We start from the raw sequence: 22,784 nt of genomic DNA, 5'->3' as shown, positions 1-22,784 counted from the left end.
TGCCTCGCATGCTAGATAAATTAGAATCTTAGGAACTGAACTGTTTTAATATTCATACAAGTACTCACGATAGCAATTGGCGCGGTGCCGGGCGGCGTCCGTACGAAGACATTTTGAACTACAATAGGCCACTTGTCCACAGGAGACGCATTTCACGCGGGCAGCGTTGCTACATTCTGGCCGATGGCAAAGACCAAGCGGACCCACTGAAATAAAACAATCGGATCAGAATACGGACCCTTATTTATTCATATGGCATTTGTAGACCGCGAGTGCATGTACATTTTACTATTATTAATTGTGTCCAATGCTGGCTGACTATGTCGAAATATTACTATAGAAGGATTGTCCAGAATCTGTTCACAAAATAGTGGTTAGGTATTTCTACGCTCTACCATAAATTTACGATTTATTTCACTTCTCAGCTGCAGTAGCGTCCTAATAATAAAGTATACTAGGCACATGTCGAATAAAATTTAAAAATAATTGTGCTATACTTTATGGAACTGTTTAACATCCATCTCACGTCCTTAACAAAATAAATAAATCTTCCACTTTACAAATCTTGCTGCATATTTATGCCGGACCGTTTCTGTCGTATTTCGCTCATCCTCAAGGTCCCACAGATAAGACGCTCAGAAAGTCTTACGAACGTTCAACGCCTATTCTACCAGCAAAGAAGAGTTACTGAAAATGTAAAGCGCCTTGACTCAAGCACATACTGATAGACCGCTGATACGATTAGTCAAAGCGCATTTGTCTTTTAAGCTTCCAATTTAACCACATGCACTTTCAAGCGTAGGTAGAAGATTTCAAATTCCGCCCGGGGGCACTATTTGATAGCTGTATTCTGCTTTTGTTGCTTACATAAAAGCAACAACAACTGCCAACACAAAGGCTCTTCAAACTTTTTTAATACATAGCATATCACTGGTTACGCAAACCTCGATCTGTTAAATTCCCCCCATTTCCCCTTCCTTTCACTTCTGGGAGAAGCAATTTCAAACTTACATCAATGCCATGCGCCCTGCATAACACCACAGTAAACACTGAACGACTAGCGTAGAAAGGTTGTAAAGATACGTCTCACAGATCCCAGAAGAGTTGTTCCCTAAGCTCGCCGACCGTCTTCGAACGGGGGCTGTCATTGGCTTCAAGTTGCCATCAAGCTAGAGTCTCTTCAGTACCTTGTTTATATATCTTACTTCTATTTTGGATGAATTCCACCACTGGCCTATGTTGTTACCTATGTTAAATCTCGCACCGTATTAAGCCTACACGTAAATACACATTATGCATGCATCGCTTAACGACAAGCGAGCAATCCTTGCCCTAATCTATTCTAACAGAAAACATAATACAGAAGAAGCCTAAATGGTTTTCTCTCCTGGCTTTTCCCAAATACAATGTAATACCGAATCGCGAAAAACAAAGTAGTTGCAACAATTTCTCGTAGTCAACAGCGAACTTTTTTCATCTAGAATACGAAAAATCTAACCTTACTAAGACTATTAATCTTTTACCGCAACGGAGAGCATCATAGTATCGGCGAACCTGCAGTTCGCGCGGAGACACGAGAATTCCTTCGAGTAAGACTTTGTGGATCTATTCGTCCATTCACAGCACTGAGGTTTCTTGCGCTGCAGTAGTCTCGAGGGAATATTCGTAGGAGTGCTTAATCCAGATGGTACTTCATTGATTTTGATCGTTGGGAACTCGTATCAGTAAGAGCTACACACACGCTTCACAACTACACGTTCGAGAACCACTAACCGACAAACGACTTTCCCTAAAACAGCTCCCGGACATTCTTCCCGAATGGGTTTTGATTGCTTTTCCAATTATGATCTGTGCTTAGCATTAGGCATACTTTCTCTCCACTCCACCAAGAACGCATCGGTACATCAACTATCTTCGACAATTTATAAGGCAGAGATTCTCAGCCGCAGCCTGAGAATCTGCAAAAGGACCTATGACACGCAACGTTGTTAATTTTTAAGATACTTGAGTCAACTTGAATTCAATATTTAAAGATAACACTTAGTTAACTCGTGATCCACTCATGAGTAATCTGCAACCAGTAATAATCAATGCCGTATCGCCAAAAGGTATCCGAAAAAACCGTAATCAATAATAAAAATGTAGTAATCGTTTATCGAAACTTAGTGAACTTAACACTAGTGAGACACTCGTGATCCAATTAGAACTGGTCCTCATCTATTATTAATGACACACCGATGATCTAGTTGTCCCTCATGAGACATCTTCGTGATCTCCGTACTGAAAAACCCGTAATCTACTACTGCCAAAGAAAACGGACAAAAATATAACACATAGACCTCATTTACAGTTCGCATAAAGGAAAATACATATTGACCTCTTGTTTTCTCTTAAAGAATCGAAAACAAGGACAAACTGAATTTAAAACGGTTAAGCTGAGGAATCAAACGGTTAAAAAACAAAAAAAGGACACGTTGCCTTTGCAGTTTCGCCGAACAATCTAAGGGTAAGAAAAAATGAACGGCTTCACTCGTACATGAAATGCAAAGCATCTGTCTAGAGGCACTGTATTTGCGTATCAGTGAATAAATGAATAAAATATAATAAGTAAATGCGGGTGTTAGTAATCGATCGCGAGCTTTTCATTTGTAGACGCAAATTAGATCCACAACTACGATTCTACCTCATCTCTACTAATGATACAATGCACACAGCAACAGGAAGGAAAAATCATACCTGCCATAATAAACCATTAAACTCGCTATGGCAAACGACATCGTGAAATTTATGTGGCGGAGGAACGCCCACCAATTCTTTTTTAGCACCTTTTAAGGTCGAAATATCTATCTTCCCCCTACCGAAATTAAAAGCCCCAAAACACCTTAAAAGAGAAAGATTAATGTTCCGGTTTGACTTCATCTTTATCTTGGTCTTCATCGGTTTGCTAATAAGACGAACAATTATCGAGGAAATTAATTGCTCCTTTTTACTCAGTCACCACTCTGCCGGAATAACTGCTCACACGTACTGATTGGAACATCGGCTATTGTGCGGTACATGTGCTGCACGATTCCTAGTGATTCGCGATGCCTCTTCCGCAGACTTTTGCATTCTGCTCACCGCTTTACTGCATATAGTTTTAAAGGCTCAACTTGTTGTAGAATCAATGATTACCGTACCGTAATGGTTGGTGGCTGTTTCCATCAGCGTTCAAGGCGCGTTTTGTTGAACTTCTGAGTCGTAGTTGCTGAAGCTGCAGTCGGCCTCCCCTAGCATAATATCGCGACAATATCGTGAATAGCCTGAGATGCGTTTCGACGAGCTTCGTACATTCTTGGGAACAACGATTCGCCCTATGAAGTAGTTGGATGTTGCCCCTATGCTCCGACATGACAACTGAGTGACAAGCAACCCTTCGCTACCGCACTTTTCAATTTCCCTTCAATTATTTTTTATCACTATCGTCATCATCGCCATTGCGAAAATACTACATAGATGAACGTTCTGTTTCTTTGTAATACACACGTCCACCTTGCACTAGGAAACCGCCAGGCTGGAATCCTGGCTGGAGTTACGGTGACATCCGACAATCCTTCTAAACGGCATTGTGCCTATGTACCCGGCATCTAGGCAGGTACTGTTATTTTGGACTGTATAAGTAGCTCTGCATATGATTTATCCCGTGCATTCTTAAAAAACATCAACTTTAGCGTCCGACGTGTGTTCGGTAAAAGGACTTGCCATAAAAGCTCCTTAGCCTCACTTCATCAGACGATGCTTACTTGCCCTGAATCAAAATTGCGAATGTTTTTTCCAAATCCTTTCTTTAAGGTACTCTAGTTCTTTCTTTGGAACACAGCCCCAGAGTTTATTATGAATATCTACGACGTATTGGGTCTCTACCGGCTGATAGTTGGGCCAAACCATCGCTTCGCTTACGTACCTCCTAATTCTCCGTATTATTTAGCGCTTATTGGGCATTTATCGATTATCTGATGCTTTTGTCTTCACTTTCACTTAGCTACCTTCACACACTGAATGGCCTCCACCAAGCGCCGCCCTATTTCGCTTACGGCGTTGCTGTCAGACTTTCACGGCCCTGCTTGTAGCTTCCTTTTTGCTGGAGCACGATCGATTCTTATGGGGTCTGCGCTATCTTCTAAATAAGCGAAAACCATTGTCATATATATATATATATATATATATATAAAATATATATATAGATAAAACTATCGGCAGCAAAATATTGGTGACCATATATTTAACCTTAAAGAGCGTGGTGGCTTTCGTGGTGATATTAAAGAGCGTGTTCCGTTACCGACATGTTTAAGTAAATCTTCCCTCCCCTTAGAATGGGAAATACTTGGCCACTGTTTTATAACTATTAGATTTCGATTGCTCATATACCTCTTTAGCATTGCCAACGAAATAAACATTAAACTACATCATTTTTATCTGTAGTTGTTTTGATATACGAATTCAATATTCGATAAGAAGCACTTGTTGCTTGGAATTTCTACAAATATGGCCTAACTCTATGTATTTATAAGCTTGGTACGATTTGCGGATTGTGGTACGTATTAATTACTGTGATTCACCGGCAAGTAATATATATGACGATGAAAATTATATGCAATGTGCAACGGGGCAGATTAACTGTATGGGCCAATGAAGACTTGTGAGGTCGTTAATTATTTTATCGCTGTTCGAAGAAAGAACTGTATCTGTAGTTGTGTATCATTGACAACAGGTTTTGCCCTTCGATATTGCAGTTAGAGAACTTTCTCATTAATAGGTTTTATATAAAGGTCTGGTGGGGGGGCTTTTGTTTGTGTAATCTATTAAAAAGGCATCCCTCTCGGAAGTTCTCTATCAAAAACAAGTTCAAGATTCTAGTCCATCGTCTCATTATTGAACGCCCATAATTCTAAACCTATTTACAATGGTTAGCGAATTCAATTCAATATTTCGCACGTGGTAAAACAATTATATTTACTACTAAAACATCGAAGTGTGTATCTAACACTTATGACTTGAAACACCGACGAAGTCATGATCGTAAATACGAATCTAGTACGAAATGTACTACAAAGAGAAAGAGCATGTTTTCATAAAAGTTTACTTGATTGTTCAGTACCAACCACCCTTCCTTATGTAAACGCCGAAAGAGACTACATTTACTATTAAGAACATTATCAACACGACATCATGTTAAGATTGCTACATGTTATAGCTGTCTAAACGCCGTCGATGTCTTGCGTCCGTTAGTGGAAAGATGAGTACGCGAAAGGACCACCGCGTATGTGGATGGTGGTAAAAACTTAGCCGGTTTTAACGCCTCGTCAACAACACCGTTTTGGGCGCCAACTTTGTACGGCCTTCTGTGATTAAGTTTGATGCTAAGGCCAAAAGTAAAGAGGTTATGTTCTGCTTCCGGACCCTTAATGCTAATTAGCGCTCGTAGAAGGAGGATATAGCCTTTTTCCCCGTTCCCGTTGGACGTCGCTTGTCTAACATATCGGTCTATAGGACGGAATTGATTATTTCATTTCCGGCGCGTCACAAAACGCTATACTAGCCTCACCTAACAAATCGATGCGTTTCAGGAGAGGAGATTACGATTAAGTATCAACAACAGGAGCAGACGTAGAATACGCGAAGAAATTTCTCTTCCCATTTCGTTAGATGCATTTTCATGCCAGAAAAGCCACGGCCCTACAGCGCAACGACGAGTTGCACAGACAGGCACAGAAATAAAGTTAACGAAAAGTGTCGTCCAGGATTTACGTTGTGTAAGCTCCTCTCACAGTATTCCTAGTTTGTATTTTATTTCTTACTGAAGAAAACTCGGCTGTCGAATGTATCGTCTAGAGGAACACGCTACAGTATCCCAGACCAGTCTGCCTGCAGTAACATAGACATTTGCCAGTGTTTCCTGTGTTCGAGCTGCTTGGTCTATATTGTCAAATCAACAGAGGGAAGAAAGTAAATGACAGCAAAAAGACAGTGGCGCAATGCCGTAAGAATCGACGAACCCATCAACACAGACGACCGGCTGCTGCTGTTAGTCACGAGCCGGTGACCGCAGGGCCACGAAATTCTTACTAACAGGGACGACAAGAAATAACAACGCTAGTCGTTATGGCAACAACAAATGCTCAATATGGAACATAACGGGTCAGAACATTGTCACTAGCAGGCGTTTGCTTCGACGGCCAATGCTTTGTTATCTTCAGCGGTTCACGTTTATCAGCGTTAGGACATTAATTGCCGTCGGAATCAACAGGTGCGCTGCTAGCGACGAAACAACATGATTTTCGGTACTGTTTTGTACTGCACAACTAGGACTTCAATCGCAACACCTATTCCAAACGCCTTTGTTATCATCGCGAACGATTTCGTCCTCTGGCTGGGCGGACATTATTGTCGATACGCTGCATGAAGGCGTATAAGAACGGGAAAAGTCCACGAATACAGCGCTGTTATTTATTACCAGGAACTGTCGCTTTCATCAACGTTGGCTTTTTTAACGTACGACTATTGTATGTGTATAGTCATATGAGACAACTACTAGAATAAAAAGTTAGACAACTTCACATAAGCGATTCTATCCGACTCCTTTTTCCCGGATACATCTGTTCTACAAACAGAATACTGTTGAAGCATCGTCGTTACGGCACCTTTATCTAATGGGCGACATCTAGGCTTGAGAATATTTGAATCAGCTGTTTTGAGAACAGTACACGCACGTTGAATCAATACTGAACAGTAGCATCAGGGCGATACAATGAGACACGCAATTCTAGCTATAGGAACGGGGACAGCGAGGTAGCGGTTGGATGCGATCGGAAGTATGGAAGCGATTCGTATTAGTGAACACGTGCAGATCAGCGTTGACGTACTTCTGATTCGGTAGCTATTTTTAAACGCAGTTGTAAGGCACTGCCTACATTATGTCGAGATCATTTATGATGCCACATTAACTAGTATGTTATTGGTTTTGTTTCCATGCTATCATCACATATGTATAGCCATCTCTACATGAACGGCGCAGTGTTCCGAGTACTCTGATGATAATTAGTTGTCACAGCCACATCGTCAGTATCCCGACTTCGGAGAGAACGACGAGTAAATACAGGGTTGGTAAGTGGGCGTTTGTGAGTCTTGTGACGAGAACCGTAGCGCCCGAGAGAGATCAGTGCAGTGGTTCAAAGCTACTTACGGGTTGAGATTGAGTTGGGTTTTTTTTTCTTCAAATTTACTTCCGTTCAAATTTACTTAGTACTAGTAGGGGGATGAGTTGTTTGGCGAAAATCAGGTTATTGTTAGACGATCATAAGGACCACATATTCAATGGAGATTCCGTGGGGAGCCTCCGCAAGTGTTGGTACACCACTAGCTTACGCGGAAGTAGACCTTAAAGAGGGGTAAATAGCGTGCACGTTGAAGATACGACTTCTGAAGCGAATAGCAGCAAAATTCTGTTATTTAGTCCCTTGTCGGCGGTAGAACCATATCGGAATCACAGAACAGTCAATGAGCAAAATAAGAATGATGAACGACATACAGCGGGGGGGGGGGGGGGTAAATAAACATTGCGATGTTGAAAGTGTTTTTTTTTGCTGTTTAGGGATCAAAAAACGTATATCTAGCAGTTACTAAAGCACTACCTTAGCAGCGTTAAGAACACCCATCCGTCTTATTGGAACTGCTACGACAAGTGAGCATTTCAACAATCGACTTAACACTGACAGTGACGGTAATCTGTGGTGGGGTACAATTTACCGTTAAAGCTGAAACCGATTAAAACCATAGAATCGGATATTTCTCCTCTATTTGAAATAAATCGCTTTCATAAGCAACTTATTTCTGATAGCTAGGCACCATTGCCTACGTTAGCCACGTAAGGCATCTCTGAGTCCACTCTAACCACACTTCTCTAAAGTACGTCATCTTGCTTCGTTTCTCTGTCGACCGATGATCCTATACATTGTTCGATCCTGCTACAGGTGTGTAAATGTGATTTATCGAATTTGTTTAATTATTTGTCAAATGATGACCCGCCATAACAACAAGTGATTGCTAGTTTCCGCTGTAGCTTGTTAAAGCAGAATGCCTGAGTTCATCCTCTATTCGTTCTTTCTGCTCGTTGGTGTTGTCCATGCAGGGGCAAATCGCAATATTACTGCGAAAGATCCAATAAAGTCATCACTGTTGTTATTATCAGTCCGAATATAAATCAGAGATGTTATCATCAGCGCCAGCTTGCTATACGGTTAGCAACGCTTTGACATGGGCAAGAGTATTCGATAGCTCGAGATGAACTACGCTACCGTATTGCTAGCGTCTATCAATAAGCTGTACCTCCAAAATAAGCTTCAGGCTCCCCACGCAGCTGGCGCAGAACTGAAGGGCGAATAATACGGAGAAACAGATGAGGGCTAAAAAATGAAGAGAAGGGGATCAAAGCATCTGACGAGCGATACATGTTCCACGCGTTATAAACGTTTTCAAGCTGCCGCCCCTGCTCGAAGGGAAACTCTGTTCGCTCGGATTGCGAATAGAGTTTCTCTTCTCCTAATAATACGCGTTCCTGCAGGTAAAACCTGGCAGCCTGCCTGACCGACGCTTCTGCTACTCTTAGCAAGATATGGGTGATACTTTAAGACAACATGGATAGCCCCCTCTTCGAGAAAGTAAGCTTGCTAGTATCTTAATTAATAGGCGTGCCGACACCAGCCGTCAAGTTGTAGAAACTTTCTTCGGTGTAAATAGTTCCAATATGATGTATTCAACGTACGCGTTTAAATATGATAGTTGTACCGTTTAGTAGTACCAATTTCAATCGTTTGCACTCGTTGGTTCGATCGGCAAAATGAACATTAGTAGAACTAGCGATTTAATGTTTGTCAGTATCGTTTCTTAGCTTTGAAAATATTGAAGTTAATCATTGCGAGAATATAATGTGACTGCATTCAGTGGCTAGCTCAGGCACGCTAGGCAAGAGACTTGAAGACAGACTCCTTTACGATATCTGGTTCGTCTACGATGATCTGATAACGCGTTTCGGGAACATTCGCAATTGCAATGACTTCGAAAGCTTATGCTAAAAAGATAACAGACATCAACAAGTCTAACTTCCCATAAAAAAAAAGAATGGCCAAGCTTGATTCGGTACGCGCCGCCACATCGGACTCTAAAAAAAATTGATGTTTTTATAAAGTAAGTTTAAAAACTCAGTCTATATATAAGCAAAATAACTCCGTAGTTTCTCACGTCCTTGATTTTAGCCAACGTATTACTGAGATGAGCATTTTATCGTGATGATCGGAGTTTAAGATATCGTAAGACCTACCATTTGTTAGCGCTCCATTAGGCGTATCATACGATGCTCGTAAGCGACCTTGACGATTCGGTCAAAACAATATCTTACTTACTTGCTGGCTATGATGTCGAAAGCCGCTGCCGTTATACTCTGCACTTTATCGCGATAGTCTCAACGACTGTCACGTAGCGTTCTCTCATCGACGAGGCACTTCCCCCGCTGTGAGGTCGCACATCAGCCGAGCTTAGTTAATGCCCGTCCTGTTATCAGCAGCTCATCGTTACAATAAGCTTCAGTAATCTCCTCAGTGTAGGGATGGTAAGAACAGCTGGCTGTTGTATTCTTACGCATGATCAAACGATATGCCATTACTTGAACAACCTACCAAGGCCAGTTAAGTAACCATCATAAATTAAACATGATCATTCACATATATAGTAACTATTAACAAGCTGCTTCACAGATGAAGTAGTGGTGTCAACAATAATTAGAAGGCAAATTAGACTGCACGCAAAACTGTATGAGGTAAAAAACAAACCCTATAGAGTCCTTAGATTGAGGACGAAGCATTTGGAGACTACAGAAGTCTGCTCTACTGGAACGGGCATCATGTTCCATGGACAGTGTCAACAAAACAATCGAATGGCTATCTGGGGGTGTGGGGGGTATCCCCCCCCTGAGCTATGCACGCATGTCATCACACAGGAAAGATTATGAGGAAAAGATTAATGGAAAAACACTTACTTAGGTTTGCATTGTGTAGTAAAAGGAACCTTGAAAATAGCCATTTTTTCCTTTTATTGTTGTCAAATCGATCTGCAATGCAAGTTAAGGCAGCGTCGAACGGTAAAAGTGTTGCTAGGTTGATAAACTCTCTTTAGAAAAGATCGTTTCACACATTGTTTCTAATGGAAAACTAGCCGAGTCGCAGGCGATATACGAAGGACTGCTCGATAGATTTCGAAGGAAGTAAGCGATCATAGACGGCTGGGGATCACCAAGACCAGTTCTTTTTCTACTGAAGCGTCCGTAGATGATAAACGGTACGGATTAAATAAATTAATAATATGGTGCACAATATCGATATCATTTATGATAGAGGGAAGGTAATGGAATTCTAATCTATAGCTTCTTTGCATTATATTAGTACCATATAACGTACCTAGTGATTTTTATAATGCATTCATTTTCATAACCAGTCACGTTTGATTAAGCACAACAAGCTCTCCATTCGGGCAGGAGGACAGTACTTACTTCATTATATATATTCAAAAGACTTTTCCTCATCCCGAGTTGTGGAAAATTCATTGTAAAGCGTCCACACACCTACGTTCGCTAAGACTTCACAACGCATCGTTGAATGGAAAAAAGCTTTTTCCATTCCCAGATGCGTCGCATAGTACGATACATAGAGTACTTCACACTAACATTAAAGTTCTCTTACCTCTATTGTAACACGCCCTTTGTAGTGTTTCTAACCCTTCTGTCCGTATCGGCTTCAATCGTTTGATATGGCATTTATTAAAATACAGTTTATAATCGTTCGAAGCTTACGTGACGGCAATTTATGCAGCGTCTTCGACTGGGTCTGATACATAGGGTAACCTCTGTAGAACGTGTACCAGGTGGTAAATTCACGAAGTCCAATATTTGTTTACATAATTTATAAACTTGCAGACGCGTCACCACGCGAATTGTGTTTTTTACATTTAGACTGACAGCGCAAGTACCGTGAATAACGTTAACAACCAAAAGGTTCTTTTGAGTTCACTGTTTCACAGTGAAATACGTACTTACGTAATTTTTAAAAAAATTGACGCAATTATTGTGTCGTCCCCGCGACACTCTAGCGTCAAGTAGCTTGAAGCTATTTGTACGCAGCGAAAGTCACGGCAGAAGACTACGCTTGCTCTTCGTTTACTAACATCACTACTTCGCCGGTTTTTTCCACTGGAGTGGCCAGGGCCGGCTCGAGGAAAGGAGTTATTCTTTCACTATCTCGCTCCTTCTGCCGCGTCTATGATTAGGCAATAATGGGTTTGGAGGATTCAAAATGGTAAAGCGCACTCAGACACAGCTCGCGTTGCTTCGACGCATGGGACTGAGATAAATTAGAAATATGGCCCCTTATTGGTTATAAGCAAATATCGCAATGCGTAATACAATAAACTCGATCGTGTAGCATCAATCAGTCGGAGACCTGAAGCAATACTTCCGCCTCTTTTTGCCACGCATGGCTTCGTATCTAGATTCAGTCTCGACTTCTCCATTCGGTTGACGGCTCACGACGGACGTTTTGGGACGACAAACTTTAGACTGTAAGAGGAGTTATTATTACGTTCAAAAGACGCGCAGGAAATAAGTGACGGCTGCAACTTGATCAGAGAGCGCGCACAATGTCGTATGCGACATCTGTTCTACCAGTACGAACACAATGCGTTCGTTTATGTTTTCGGATACTAATAACCGGTTTACTGTTGTCTCCCTGATCTGACATTGGTTTCTGAGGGCAAGCCTATGAACATTTGAATGCTCGAAATGTCACAGCAAGGGCAAATTTCAAAGTGAAGCAAAATTACATTTAATTTTCTATAATCGTATGTGTAGAAACAATGGCTGGGATTTTTTTTTTTTTTGATGCGCTACTTTTATGTCCCACGTCAACTTTGATAACGAATATGAGGCTGTAGATTTCTATACCGCAGCAAGGTTGAAAGGGGTTCCAATTCGTATTTTCTATTGATTTTTAGTCAGCAACAGTGGAAAAAATGGCGCGCGTGCGCCAGTTTCTTGAAATTAGCTCTTAAACAAATTACAGCTATAGATGTACACTGAAGAGACCAGACAAAGCAAAATCTTCAAAGCTAATTCTTGATAGGAGTCTCAGGCGGAATGACTGCAACCGTCGGTTTCTGGAATATCGTCAGCTAAAAATCTAGGCCAATACAAAAGTTTTTCTCGGTGGCCGAATAGTACCTATTCTCGAAAAGCTATTCGATAGAAATATGTTAGTGTTATCGTGCTGACTTCATAAGACAAATTTCAAATGCTATCGTCAGTAGGCGATGATGCATTGCACTCGACTCGTTGCTTCTCGAGGAGAAAACGTTTCGCTTAACTGAGCTTTTTTCATTTTAATTGCTAGAGCATGGACAGGCCGCTCATACTATAGACCGCAAGCTAACTGATGATGACGATGAACGTAGTGTCGTTTAATTTACTTTAAATTTAAAAAAATCTTTAATTGTGTTTGTTTTCGAGGCTGACTTTCGTCGGCAGGTGTTCTCCTTTGCCATATTAAGCTTACTTCCAATTTCGATCGATAGGCTTTAATTATATAGATATATGAACTTCACCTAATAGTTTTCGAAGTGTACATGTACCATGACAATTCGCAGTAGCGGTATGTATACATACAACAGTGACAGTTGTTCCCGTATGGTGTCGGCAGCTATTATTGCATGTAAATTCTCGCTACAAGTGGAACTCCTACAAGCTTCGATCGCTCGTGTGTAACTAATCAAACATGTCCAATTCGGTGAAGCCGATCTTTATCAGAGCTACCTAATCCTGCTCATATTATGGGTCGAGCTGATTTACCTTTGATTAAAGGCCTTAGCATACGGCGATTTGAAAGTTGATCCGAAGGCTTCGTATCAGCTCCCTGCTGTCCTTACCTAATAATCTATATGGTCGCGAAGTGTGAAAAACAGCGTGGAACGTAAACATCTACGTACCGTATGAACCTCCACTACGCGTGCTTGAGGGACCCCTTTCGACCGAATGCGTCGACGAGTTGCCAGAATTGTTGCTCGAGCTTTGGCCGGCTGACGGAGACAATGGCAATTCAGGAGCCGGTGGGACAAGTTCATCTTCTTCACTTTTTTCTATCTTCTGGGTTTTCTCTAGAGGAGCACCCTCTGCTATTCGGCCCGACACCAAATTCACCTCATGAAGTTCTTCAAAAACCGGAAGTCCGATAATGTACCACAGGTTAAAGGATTCTGGCACAATGCATGATATGCTCATATATCCCAACACTCAGACAATGTTATACTTTAGTGCCTTCGACAAATGGACAAGCAAATATACAAGCGGTGCCCCTAAGTGCGTGTCGAAGTCGAAAATTATTCTTAACTTTATATTCATTATATATTGACTGAGGGTTATTAATACTATTGTTATTATGAAAGATAGTAGCAGTAGTACTTAATATCAATTACTACTGCTATTGTATTTTACAAAGTATCGTGCACATAACAATAATAAATTCACTATTGCTCAATAGTATCCCACCTACCGGACAAAACTGTATCGGGTGGTGGCAGATGTATGGGGTCCTGAGGTGCGGCCCCTGTTATTTCGTCGTCGAATTCATCCACTTCTTTCATTGGCTCAGCCTCATTAGACGTTTCATCTATCGCCCTTCTCTGTTCATCATGTTGAGTGACGTTGGCCAAAATACCTGACACTGGAACACTGTTACGTGCTGTATTTGAGAAGCCTCATCGTTGTTGACGATGCAGACGGAGCCGCAACGAGATGCAAGAAAAGTAACAGCACGTGACAATGAACATTTTGTGCTTTATTATTGTTCGGAAAAAGCATACGTTGCGAAATAGGAAATGAAGACAGAACGATCACTGTAAGTTGTGAGCAAAAGCAGGCTTATTACAGTGGCAAAAAACGTCGACAGCTATAAAAACAATAGGCCTTTAGTTACAAAGGTTTCCAGTTGACGCGTGTCGTGGTTGAGCCGAAAGTCTCCTTTCTTTCTAGCTGTGGACCTACAAATAACGCTTCTGAACTCGAAGTCTGCTTTTAGCCAACGTTTACCTAGCTAAATACGTACGGATAAAAAAACTGTAACTTAAAAATATGTGCATTAGTTGAAGTCTATTTGACTTGAATTTACTATTGATTATTAATAGTTGCACATATTCCTTTTTTTTTCATTTCATCGTCCATTATACATGTTATACGTGTCGAGTTTTAAGCTCTTTGTAACTCTAATATATATTTGTACACGCGAGGCTGCCGTAAACAGAATAAGCCATTATGAGTTAAAGAAAGTATAATAGACCAACTTTACTCGCTGCCGAAATTGATCTACAACAATAGCTTATCTAAATGTGTCCTTTTAGCGCAGGAACTTAGAAAATTTTACATCCAGTTTTCTTTTCAACAACGGAACTTCAAGTAATTCATTTCTAAATTTACGTTTCCAGTATAAGTAGTCTTTGAAACGAAACAGACATCTCCAGCGCTACCAAAACTGTGAACGATGCACGGCTACAAGGCCAAGTACGTGCATTTCATAGCTTTGTCCTACGAATGCTAAGGGTCGAAAGCTGTGAAATGCTCCCGGCCGAGAGTCTGCTAAGAAAAACCTATGTGAGATCAATGCTAATCTCTCAATCGCAGCGAGCTGCTCTAGTCATTTTGTGGATGATGGGGGCGGTAACGTGTTTATTTCGGTTAATGAGCATACGCTTTCTGTGGGTCCGGCGCGTTGTTGCTATATACATTCAATTGCAATACAATTAAAGGCGTGTGACTTAATACAACTGTTAGCCATTTACTCTCTATGAACGGTATAATGAGTTTGCTCGAATCGCCGGGCACAGGCAGCTATTTGTATTCACTGCAAAACAACTCCCCAGCGAAAGGGTGCATGGACTTTGCGTTTATGTCGGACGACAGCAAGCTATACCTTCATATTAGTAGAATACGTACCGCTGAGAATACCTAACGGAAAAAAAACTAATGCGTTACTGTGCGAATAGGAAAAGAATAATATATGTGGTCTCGGGTCCACACATCGTCTACGAGTCCCATGCCTAGATACAACGCATACGACCGGACCGCCCGTAATCCTAGCTCTTGCACAACAAAGACTCCCGTAGGGGGGCGATTCCTAATAAAAACTATGCCTTGGCATATCTCATGGTCACGACTATCTCTTGATACCTTTCGTTTAGGCAACAGTTTTCGTTCAATAAAAGCACTTACTGTCATAATGTACTGCTCACCGACACTGCTAACTTATCCATATTGTCGTAGCAATGCAATTGACGGTTAATATTGATCGGGCACTACGCCCTGCCACTGTGGTAAGATGCAAATGCGGAACAGCGACAACGGAAGGCAGTAAAGTAAGGAAAAAATTGTTTCAACGATGACTTTTATCCTGCTAAGCCACAACTATTCTTATATTATCCGCTGGCAATTGTGTGCTAAAGTGTCGAAGTGAGGTAAACTGCGGCCCAGCGCTGGACCACAACGATCGGCGACATGGCTCTACGGTGCGCTACTATCGAAAAATTAATTATATTTGTACTTACAATAGTAAACGAAATCATTCTCCTAACGCCACGCATCGTTCGGGTAAAGTTCTGTTTGTTTTAAGGACCAAAAAAAAAATATTACAAATGTCTGCCCTAGCAAACCTTTATTTGTGCTGTTGTGAAGATAATATTTTGTCCGAGATACAGTAATAACGCGTCACTTGTTCAGCCAGGACATCATCTTATAACTTACCATCGTTCGCTGGGGAATCCGTCCTCTGAGGAAATCGTATAACGAGAGCCTTGTTCTTAAAAATCCGGTCAATCGCTAAGGACTCGTTCTTGACGTCGAGGTTTGTCCGGTCATTGTAAAAATAGAATGACTGGCCCTTGGCTAACTGACTTAAAGCCGGCCTTAACTCGTTCAGTGGAATTCCTGTCGAAATCAAAACAGGTTATAAAAACATCCTAATATTAAATCACATGTCGGTAATCAAGCGTGAACCGATTGGTAAGACTAATTATTCCAATACCGCTCTCAGAAAGTATAATAAGGCGGCCGCCGTAAGATTTAGTATGGCTGTATTCTTAGAACGACGACAATTACACATCGAGGAAACGGAAAGCTCCGGGACTGTCGCAAATATTTACGAACTAAGCTTGACAGAAGACAAGTTTGTCTTTCTTTTTAAAAGTCCTCTATTACGACACAGGCCAATCAACATTTTCAAAGTTCTCGGCCTCGAAATCGTCTCAATGTTATGAACATTACTAAACACGAAATCAGAGAGAGATACATTCGTCTTTCGAAATGTCTGAAATCTATCGATCGGCAAGTGTTTATCGCCCATGAGGATGACACCATTACAATTTCCTTAGACTTCGAGCCGTCCTGTAAGGGTTTCACACAATCATTGAAGTGTCCGAAATTTATTTGCTGAGCTTAAGCAACAACCGTTGAAGCGTTGAACAACTACAACGAATGACGATACTCGTATACATTAAACGAGTCTCCCTAGTTTTAATTCCTAATTCATTTTTAAAAATCCACTAGAAAACTGTGCCCCTAAAAATCCGAACTGGGGCATGTCGGCATTTCTGGTTTTAATGTGTAAGGATATGTAAATCCACAACACTCACCCGCTAGCCTTAAACAACAACAACCATTAAGGAAAAAGAACGATATTTTTAATTGGAACATTTTACTCAACAGCTTGTGAAGAAGCTGCCATACATTTTCTTACCAAAAAAAAACTATCTACTTGGATTAAAAATCGCAGACCAAATAATCCTGGTAGTTTTGCCTTGGAAGTGTAAACCAAGGTAGCTAACTAATTTAGTACATTTTTACCAGCACAGAAAGGAAGATCTCGTCTTGTCTCGAATTGGTATGGACGAAAAAGCCGTGCCAATCGTGAATGAATCATGATGGCAAGGATCGACGATGAGGAGGTCAAGCGGAAAACAAAATTAGCGCCATACGTAGAATCTCAATTGAATTATTGCAAGCGGATAAAAACAACTGACCTCGAAAATTTTGTTACTCTAACAGATAGCATAATTTTTTAACGGATATTCTTGATTATATTACAGGATTTGTTCGCGTCTATTTGTCAAAGAACGAGGAAGCCACCTTGCAAGCTCGTAAATATTTCATTTTTGTCTCTATCTATCCTTCGATTGGGGATTTCTACTCGGTACTCATCTGTGACCAGTGTTTGAGCTTCTGGCAGAGTTCCAACACTTACACTACACTGTGCCTACGTTTTTCCGACGTGCCCTGTATGTACCAATAGTGAAATAAGTTAATTCTCTGGAACGTGCAAATAAATGCACAGAACTCTCCTTCGATAAATCGAATTTTGCATACAATGACCCATACTATACCATATATATACTATGCTACTTGCTAAACAACGGAAGTTCGTATCTCTACCGTATCAATAACACCGAAACAATCACTGTTCCAGCGTATTTTACGCTATAAGAATAAAAGCTTCGTCATGCACTCCCTCACCACCTCAAAGTGTCTGGTCGCCAAATACGAATCCGCCTGCAACAGTCAGGTTACAAGGTAAGTGGTACGCCATTGTTGCCAATATATCATCAGTAATCGATATTCGAACAACACACACTTTTCGGTCGGACAATTTCGTAAGATAGTTTTATCTATTCAGCAAAAGAAACGGTGACTCCGTTTGATATTTTTCAATCAATGTTTTGCACTACGATTGGTACCGTCTTCAAACATGTAGTTAGGATACGTTTTAGCTGATCAATCCGATAAAGCGAAATGCACGAATTTGGAGAACACTCTGATCATGCCAGCTTCTCAGACATATAATAGTGAGAACAAGTACGATCGCATCTGTCCAAGGATGAAACCACTGTAAGATTAACATGGGAGTAGTAATGGATAAAAGCTCTGCTTTATTCAGTATATCCATTACCGAAAGGTGCGTGCCCCTGCTCAAATAAACGATGTCTCTTTTCGACCAAATGAACAATGAATACAATTACTTTCCCCCTTTTTTGCTACGTCAATGCTTTCTAATTCTTTTATATAAGCAAAATGATATAATCAAAGGAACTATTCACAAATACGAAAGCAAGTATAGAAAGATGTTCAAAAAGAGCATTACCCTAATAACGAATCTGCGACAGCTCTTACTTCGTTAACAGGCATCAATCTATCAACTGTATTTAGTGTATTAAGATTTCCAAGTTTCTTTTTCGACACCCTCATACAGAACTATACTATTCGTTACGACGTGTTTGATCCAAGCAATAAAATCTATAGAACAGTGAGCAAACTGAGATACCCTATATAACGACATTGAAACAAAAGTATAAAGTACGAGTAAGGTTTCTATCCCACGGGTTGGAAGCATAAAGCTAGGAAGCTAGCAGATTGAGCGCTACAGCTACAGCGGACGTAGGTCTAGTTTCGCATCGTAACCGGATTCACGACGGAGCTACGGTGCGCAAGATTTCTAGATATCTAGCCATACCGTTCAAAAAACCCCTGGGGATGCTGTATCTCTGGATGGTGTGACAGGCATGAGCAGATAGGGTCTGCCGTAAAGAGGTGCCGTCTAGGCGCAAAACAGTCACAACACGAGATGTAAGCTTACAGACGAAAACGGTTTGGAGAATAGATTGTTTCACTATTAGAGATAAATCTGATAAATTTAAAAAAGGAAAAGAGAGAAACGAGTGAATGTTATGTTGCGCTACTTCTGAATGCCAGTACGTGCCATTGGTGAGGTGGTGGCCCTGCGCTGGTTCGAAAAAACTCAATGAGATATAGCCTTGTTATAGGAAAAAAATTTTTCCTTCTAAAGCCTAGAAGCCTGACCCGTGTAGTCAATATGTTCGTTGGCGGTGTTCGTCGGATGTCTCAACATTAGATACTAATTGCATGCACTGCTGTTATATAGTCATGTGATCATAAGGTATGGCTGATTTAGTTTATCACTTTTTTAGCTTACGCCCGAATGAATCCAGCTTTGTTGCGATCCCTTGACGACATATCTGTTTTACAAGCTCTTCTAATACGACTGCAGTCCAACGACCGCCAAACCCCAATCGATTAAGAAGCATCCTCGTATCATTAAGTAACTGGGTAAAAACATGCAACTTGTGCAACTGACGGTACAGCTCGGGGCTTCTCTGCATTGCACTCTAATCCGGTCTAAACGGTGCGGTTCTCAACAGATCTGTTGGCCTATTCAGTTATCTTTGTATCATTATGATTAACTTGAGATATATTGACATGTACTGAAGATCTGATTTGTAAGTACTTCAGAAGCGATTAAACTAAGTATGGTATATAATTGTTATGTGCAGCCGCTGATCGTCTATGGATTTTATCTCTGTAGTTCTGCAGGTTAGTATAGGCCTTAAATCGGTAAGTCGACGGTAGCAGGAAACGTAACGACATATACAAATAAGACAGGCACAGCGGTTAAGAAGCACCGCAACTGAAACGAGGATATATCATCCACTGTGATGAAATAAGTAAAAAAAAATAAAAGAAAAACTTGTGTTAATTCTTCGAGCATAGTTTCTGCTCCAAGGTAACGATGTGTATTAAAGAAACATAGCCTAATAGTGCACCCTGAATCACTAATACTACTAGCAACAAATCTCCTTCTCGACACCTCGCGGAAACTATTAAGCATCTATGGTTTCGCATCCGAGTTATCGAGTGGTCTCCATATTTCGATTGGACAGACCACAATTTATGCGTACACTTTGATGCCTCTAAAAATACAAGAAAGAATTATCTGTCAAATATAAATAATCGGTGAACTCACGCTCCTGATATTTATACATAGAAGACGGTAGTATTCTACCCGATACCATCTTTGTTAGTAATTAAAATAATTATTATTTTTTAGGGCAGATGGAATCTGTTGACGGCACCAATCTACGGGTCTAAACAAGTGCGTACATCGTTTAACAAGTCACAATTTCTTAATAGTTCACAGTACCGTACTACTAAGCAGATAAAATTTACGCTTGTATCAGAATATCCACAGACCACGTTCTGGACGACGTCAACAAGTTCTACGTTAAAAAAACATCATAGGAAATTTTTGCAACAATTACGTTGTAACTTAGCGTCAACAAATCTATCGACGACGATGGAATCGAAAAATTACATTCTAACAGCACGATCCAGATCAATGAAATTGGCCAGTCCTGTGTGACGGCTACTTGAAAAAAATGCGGACAGGAAAAAAGATCCTTTTAAACATGTGGGTTTGACATAGAGGTTCCAAATAGGATTTTGCCCACGGCAAACAACTGACGACTACTGAAATGTTTAAAAACCGAAACTGAGCAAAGATGCACCTCAGTGACAAACGTTGACGTCTGTCAGTCGATACTCTACCGTTATAAGTAATGTCTTATCTAGAACAATAATCATTTCGAACATCTGCAGCAGAATGTTTAATGCTAATGATCTAAATAAAACATACGTTTTATTTCATTCATTGCAGTCTAAATATCCATTATAGGGACCGAATACGATAAAAACCGAAGTTAGAGTTCCTTTAGAAGATTAGTTTAAACGTGTTGTGCGCCAAGTGAAACCGGCCAAGCCTGAATCGTAATATATCATTGCGCTATAATATTTTCGGCAATTTTATAGAAAAACTTACTAGATCCCAAAATCAAGTAAACGTAGACAAGTACATCCGTTCTGTCACTGCCGAAAAAAATTTCCATTGTCTTTTGCTCTTCATAAAAGCAGTATTGTATACGTTTAAGGTTCGAGTATTTAGAATGAGAAAGACGGATAGAAAAGTACCATTCGGATAAACCAAAACGTTTAGCGAAGACCAGGCGGTAACTGTTCGGATTTGAAGGACAGTTTATTTTTTTTTACTAGCCCTTCTCAGATCAACTTTAAAGCGGTCCTAGTGCCATTAACATAAATCTTTATTGGAACACTGGAAAATCACCAGCACCCAATAGTACAAAAGTTGAAAAGCTATCTGTCATTCGCTCCTATTATCTCTTATAGCTGCCTCTAGTGTTACTTATTTCCGTGATAGTGCCGTGGGGACCTGTTTTCCTACTATGTTCCCTACTATGACACATAGCAATGTCGGTTCGAATCATGGCATAGGCATATTTAGTTTCGCACTGGAAAGAGCCACCCGATTGAAATGATGTCTAACGACTTATATAGCGGACGGACACACACACAAAAAATTTAGTGTTAAACTAGAAACAGAAACACCTACCTCTGACTGTCGTTAGCGTCCCGATGACATTTCGCTGACCTGGCGACCGTTGCTCATATATAGTGTACTTAAGCATTTCTTCACCGTCTTCGGCCAGCAAAAATGGTGGGGAATTCGGTTCTCCTGTAAGGATGTGATTTGGAGCGTCACGTCCACCATCAAGGATCAGCGGCGCTTCGGTCATCTCTGGCTCGAACCCAGACCTGAAGCGGGCCAAATCAGATTCAGTCATTTCATTGGAATATCCACCGTCCGAATATGAACTTTCCCGGTACAGAGGCCTATCGGCGTACTGGACGCTTGTACCGCCACCGGCACCGTTAATATAGTAATGATCCGGATAGCGGACTTTCCCGCGGTTCCCACTGGCGACGAACCCATTTGCATGTCCGTTTGCATAGCCCTGGCCGCCGCGGTATCCGTAGCCGTGTGGCGGACTCGGGCTTCGCGAGGTTGTCACTCCTATTTTGAATGGTTAGCTGAAGCCCGTTCACAAATCAATGTTTTATATAACTACCTTATGATTGTTACAGTGTTCACATACCTTGAATAGCTTTGCCTACACTCAATCTGTCCCTATTCTCGTTTTAGCCGGTAGGACAATTATGGCAGCACAAACTGTTGCTACCAGTTTCCCTTCTTAGTTACAGACTTTACCACTACCATCTTCAGGTCGTTCCTTTTTCCCGCAGCGTGAACCTGGTCATAAACAAACCGTTCAAAAAAAACTTCACTACACTTTTTTGTATGTAACGAAAACAATGATAACAATTGTCGTCTCCCACGGGGTGTTGCCCATTCGCACACGCTAAAATCTTTTCAGTGATTTTTCTTTGTTTTCTATTTTGTCTGTTCCTCAATTTTTTCCGTCCTGCCGCGTACACACACTAAAGGCCACAAACGCACTGCAATAGAGCTATGCTCTTCGGGTTTTACGCTTAGCAAACTTAGATAGTTGACCTCTGTTTCCGTTGTTAAGATAACAGCCAACGGATACTAACGCTGATAAGTTCACGACGAAGGCAAAAGTCATTGATCAAATATAGTAGCAGCCAGCCATTTTGCCTGTTGTTGCTACGCTGTTTCCGCGACGTCGTGATACTCATTTGCGTTGGACGGAGACGTTCACTCACTATTAATACGTGCTGCCTATCGAGGATGAAGTCGTTTCTGGGGAGAAGGTGCTTGTCCCTTTGCCATCGATAGGGGAGCAATAAGAAGCTTTGGCAGAAATAATAGTTGTAACAGTCAGCTTTTCCGTCGTCCTTGTGTTGGTGTTTCGAAGTGGGGGCAGGCCGACTTTCCCGAAGCAGCCTCCGCCGTCGTCGTGAGAGGACCAAAGCAGTAAGACAGCAGATAGCTTGCCAATAATCGCCGAGGTCCCTTACTCTGTCCTAATGACTTTGACTATTG

At 41.1% G+C, this 22,784-nt stretch overlaps 1 protein-coding gene across 2 annotated transcripts in view; it reads right to left on the bottom strand.

Annotated features, from left to right (window-relative positions):
- The window catches only part of LOC111254806 (uncharacterized), an 89,208-nt gene that overhangs the window by 3,338 nt on the left and 63,086 nt on the right, over nt 1-22,784 (bottom strand). Inside the window, exons 10-14 of one of the 2 annotated variants that reach the window (XM_022816042.2) lie at nt 21,372-21,574; nt 15,866-16,048; nt 13,626-13,814; nt 13,063-13,284; nt 69-206 (exon numbers count right to left, since the gene is read on the bottom strand). In XM_022816042.2, coding sequence (XP_022671777.2) covers nt 69-206; nt 13,063-13,284; nt 13,626-13,814; nt 15,866-16,048; nt 21,372-21,574 — 935 coding nt within the window. Of the gene's footprint in view, nt 1-68; nt 207-13,062; nt 13,285-13,625; nt 13,830-15,865; nt 16,049-21,371; nt 21,575-22,784 lie in introns of both variants that reach the window. The other variant, XM_022816041.2, reaches the window with a different exon arrangement.

Source organism: Varroa destructor, unplaced genomic scaffold, assembly GCF_002443255.2.
Source record: "Varroa destructor unplaced genomic scaffold, Vdes_3.0 BEIS01000007.1, whole genome shotgun sequence".
In the NCBI taxonomy this organism is placed as follows: domain Eukaryota; kingdom Metazoa; phylum Arthropoda; class Arachnida; order Mesostigmata; family Varroidae; genus Varroa; species Varroa destructor.
The sequence above is the reverse complement of the archived record's forward strand: the minus strand, read 5'-3'. Positions and strand labels throughout refer to the sequence as shown.